At 54.1% G+C, this 4,610-nt stretch overlaps 1 protein-coding gene across 3 annotated transcripts in view; it reads left to right on the top strand.

Annotated features, from left to right (window-relative positions):
- Positions 1 to 4,610, top strand: part of APPL2 (adaptor protein, phosphotyrosine interacting with PH domain and leucine zipper 2) — a 64,135-nt gene that overhangs the window by 45,547 nt on the left and 13,978 nt on the right. For all 3 annotated transcript variants that reach the window (XM_014591893.1, XM_006141438.2, XM_006141439.3), the window contains 4 exons: positions 1,614 to 1,772; positions 2,951 to 3,139; positions 4,405 to 4,447; positions 4,533 to 4,589. In XM_014591893.1, the coding sequence (XP_014447379.1) occupies positions 1,614 to 1,772; positions 2,951 to 3,139; positions 4,405 to 4,447; positions 4,533 to 4,589 (448 nt within the window). The remainder of the gene's footprint in view (positions 1 to 1,613; positions 1,773 to 2,950; positions 3,140 to 4,404; positions 4,448 to 4,532; positions 4,590 to 4,610) is intronic.

Below are 4,610 nucleotides of genomic sequence, written 5' to 3'. Positions count from 1 at the left end.
TCGGGCCTTACACACACGGCAGCCCCTCCGCCGCCCTCACAGGCTCGTTCGCCTCCTCTAACTCGGGATGCCATGGCTTCTGCCTTTGGGAGAACCATCTGTGCTTCAAGCTCTTCTCGTGTACTAAATCATTTTATTAATGAGTAGGAGGACCTCGTGCCCACGTGTTTGACGGGCCGTGGTGTCCTGTGCGGATCCCGGAGCCTGCTTCCTCCTCCCTTGTTGACATTCCCAGGAGCCGTCATTAGGCCAGCCGGAGTGTGGCACCAGCCACCCTGCAGGACCACAAGCTGAGTGCTGATCAGGCCCATGGCTGGCTCCAGGTCGCCTCTGCACAGTTGGGGACTGGCTCTGCGAGTGTTCCCTCTGCCCCCAGACAGGGTGCATTTCTTACAGGGTAACAGGCGGCAGGTGGGGTTCCCAAACTGAACCTTGAAGTACTTGAGACTCCTGGCTAAGATTCCTAAAGCATCCAGGTTAAGAATTCTCGTGTTCCTGTCACTTAGATTTTTTTTTTCTTTTTTTGGAGAGGTTTTTGCTCTAGGGCGCGTGCGCTCACCAGAAAGACAGAGAGAGACAGAGAGATAGAGAGAAATCAAGGGGGATGGCCACGCCGCAATCCCTTCTCCTCCATTCTCTACTCAGGATCTTGGGCACACACGCACACGCACCTGGCATGAGTTTAAGCCACTGGGTCCAGGACTCGAACCACAGTCGACTACATGGGAGTCCAACGACATAGCCATCATGCTAACTGCTGGTTCCAATTTTTTTTCTTTCTTTCTTTCTTTTTTTTTTTCTTTTTTTTGAGAGGTGTTTGCTATAGGGTGCATGTGCTCGCCAAAAAGACAGAAAGCAAGGTGGCCACGCCACAATCCTTTCTCCTCTCGGGATCTTGGGCATGCACACACACGCGCCCGACATGAGTTTAAGCTACCGGGTCCGGGACTCAACTGCAGTTGCCTTTTCAGTGGGCCTTTGGTGCATGTGCAGGACTTTATAACCAAAATGGTCACCCTGGGTGAGAGCCTGGCATGGCCTGACTTTGTAGGGGAAAGGCCAAAGCCTCCAGGACTCCACTCCGGTGCACGTGGGTGCACACAAGCCAGGGCCTAACGTACCAGAGCCTGGACATCGACCCATCTACTCTCCCTGACAGCCCTCGGCTAGCCTCCCATGCAGTCTCGGGGAGTTCATGGCTATCATTAAAGGCAGGGCATTGCCCTCGGTCTCGCACCCTGCTACCACTTCCTGGTCATGTTCCTGCCTCCACTGGCCCTCTGCTAAACCTGGAGTCCTTTCCTGACGTTCCTAGGCTGCCTGCACTGCATCGGTGCGCTGCTCCTAAAATCTGCACCCACAGTGCTGACGTGGCTTCCTCTTTGTTTAGCTGGGCTCAGGCGTTCCTTTGGTTCTGTTTTCACACAGCAGTTGTGGAAGCCCTTTAGTGATGCACAGGTGCCCCTGTGGTCTCCATTAGAGGGTGGAGGGTGGTGGCTCTGCAGGAGACTGGCGGGCCCCTTTGGCAGGGTGGCGTCCGGGCATGCCCACTGCTGCTTAGCATGGCTGGGTGGCCCATGGTGAGTGACTGACCTAATACTTCTCGTCCTAAGCATTCAGGTGGAACTGGAAGCTGAAGCGGAAAAGATGCGGGTGTCCCAGCAAGAATTACTTTCTGTTGATGAAACTGTTTACACTCCCGACTTTGATGTGGCTGCACCAGAGATCAACAGGAACCTCATCCAGAAAGCTGGTTACCTTAATCTCCGGAAGTGAGCATGCCATTGCCTGCCGTTCTTCTAAAATCTTGTTTCCCAGGAAGCAGCCTCTTAGGTGCCCCATTAGAGCCCAAGGGTGGGGGTGGGGGAGGCTGGGGGGAGATACTCTTGCCATCCCTCTGTCCTGGAACACAAGAAACCTCAGGCCCAGGGCCCAAACTGCCCTGAAAGGCGGGGCTGAGAACAGAGCCATTTGAGTCAGAACTCAGTACTGTGGACTTGAAGACTGCAGGCCACCCTGGTCTCTGGTCACTATGGTCACTTGTGAACAGACCATTCTTACCTGTTGAACCTTGAGTCAATACCCCTCCGCTCCCGTCCCCACTGCCAGCTGGCAGATGAGAGCAGTGGGACAGAGACCTGCCACAGAGTCAAGAGCCAGTGCCAGGAGGCTTTCAGAGGCAGACCCACACAGATTGATGCACACAGTTAACACTCATGTCTTCATATGTCCGTACCCATTCTGGATTAAAGGGATGGTCAGGTTTCATTGCTTCTAAGAGCAGAGAGGAAGTTGTGGCCTGGTGTAGAGTGCTGGCTTCAGTGTCAGACACCCTGGCTGGGCTCAACCTCGGTCTGTTCTTCTGTGAAACAGAGCTGAGGCTTGCACCTACTTTCTAAACTCGCTGCCAGGATTCAGTGAGGTCTTCCTAGCGGGTAGTAAGCACTCACATGTCATTTGCCGCTGTTTTTTTGGAACTTATTTGGTCAGGAAACCCAGTGCCTTGTACGTAATTGCTACTCAGTAAATCTGAGTCAAGTAAACATAGTCACCGTCCCTCAAGGGGAGGGTACCTGAAGAATCGCCAGCCGTTTCCTTCAGGACGGTGCTCCCTGGAGGTCTGTGTGGCTGCTGAGCCCTCCCGCTAACCGGCCCCTGTCGTCTCCAGGTAGAATAAACTCCACCAAGCCATGGATGGCTGCCGTGGGGGGTGGTGTCTCTTGCCCACACCTCCAGATTGGTCCCGGGCCTGGCATCTCCCATGTCATTCAAGCTAAAAAGCTGAATCGCACCTCTTCTCTTTTCACTTGAATGATTTTCAGAGCATTCTGCTTTAATGTAAAGAAACACATTACGTGTAAAATGCACTGGTGCCTATAGAGGTCACCAGACCTGGAGAGCCATCCATGCCTCCGACTACTAATGGCTTTCTCAACTACAATCCGTACAGCAAAACGGGGCTGGTCACCACCACCTGGGAGAGACTGTACTTCTTCACGCAAGGCGGGAACCTCATGTGCCAGCCCAGGGGAGCCGTGGCTGGGGGTTTGATCCAGGACCTGGACAACTGCTCAGTGATGGCGGTGGACTGCGAGGACCGCCGATACTGCTTCCAGATCACCACACCCAATGGGAAATCGTACGCCTCATGGTTGACTGGGGAGGAGGGCAGTGCTCAGTTACCCCCGCCCAGGGCTTCCATGGGAGAGGCCCCCATCTGGGAACTGCTGACCTTTTGGGAGGGTTTTTATGTTCTCTTTAATTAAACAAGCACGTGGAGCCATACGGGACCCAACCTGCCTGATTTCAGAGCCCAATGAGGATTTGCCTGTGGCTTTGGAGAAGAGATGATGTATGTGTGCGGGACAGTGACAGCAGTTTTTCAGCATAGATCCTCGGAGCAGTGGTTGTAGCTACCCCTTGCCTGTACCTAACAAGCATTCGTGTCTGTACCGTAGTGGGACAGGGATGAGGAGACGGGGTGAGGAAGGCCTGCCTGAGGAGTCGTCTGTAGCTGATCAAGAGAGTGGCAGAGTGCCCAGCTGTAGCCCTGAGCCTCTTGGGGAGTCAGTCACTGGAGATCCCTTCCCAGTGGGAAAAACCCAGGGGTTTGCAAATTGCCCCATGGAGTCGAGTCCCATGAATGTTCCTCAGCATTCCCCACCCTCAGCCCGAGCTGCTCCGCTCCCTTTTGCTGTCTGTATGGGGTTCTGTGTTCGGGTTTTATCTGCACAACCAAATGCTAGGGGGTGAGGGCAGTGCTGGGACAGAGTAGACTATCCCTTCTTCTGGACTGGCGGAGCAGGTGTAGGCTTGTCCTTCCTTCCTTGGTGAAGGGAAGTGACCTGGGAGTGAAGGTGCCTGGGTTGCATTCAGAGCCCTGGGCAGTTATGTAGCTCTTCTGGGCCTCGGCATCATCAGATACAAACTGAGACAAGACTTGTGCCCCACCCCGGCCCCCACCATCTGCTGTCGATAGAGGGACTTGCTGGTGTGAAGTCAGTTTAAAGGCCTCGTAGAGCCAGGTCAGCCTATTCCTTGGCCTGTGTGTGCACATTTTCCAGTCTGGGAAAGGGGCGGAACAGCTGCTGAGTCCCTCTGTGGGCCCAGCTGGAGGAGTCCTGGTGGCCTGGGGTCACCTAAGAGGAAGTCAGCAAGGCTGCCCTTACTGTCACATCACAGACCCCTCGTTTTATAGATGAGAAAGCTGAGGCCCAGGGAAAGGACGCGTTTGTCCACAATCCCATAGTGAGTCGGCAGCAAGCGCCCAGAAGCCTGTCTTCTTTCCTCCTTCTCCTGCCACCTTCCTGGCCTGTGCTCCAGCACCCCCACTGAGGCAGTTTCCGTAACAGTCCTGGGTCACTCAGACCTGGGAAGCTCAGGCTGACATGCGTTTCATTTCAGGGGAATAATCCTCCAGGCAGAGAGCAGAAAAGAAAATGAAGAGGTAAGACTTGGTTTGTTTTACCAATTTCCTAATGAAGTGGGTGACTGTGCCAGGATTCAGTGTCCTTTTTTAATGTCCCCCACAGTGGATCTGTGCAATAAACAACATCTCCAGACAGATCTACCTGACCGACAACCCAGAGGTAACCAGTGGCTTTCTGGCT

Source organism: Tupaia chinensis, unplaced genomic scaffold (assembly GCF_000334495.1).
Source record: "Tupaia chinensis unplaced genomic scaffold, TupChi_1.0 Scaffold000054_1, whole genome shotgun sequence".
NCBI lineage: Eukaryota > Metazoa > Chordata > Mammalia > Scandentia > Tupaiidae > Tupaia > Tupaia belangeri.
Note: the sequence above shows the minus strand (reverse complement) of the source record. Positions and strands in the feature narration are given on the sequence as shown.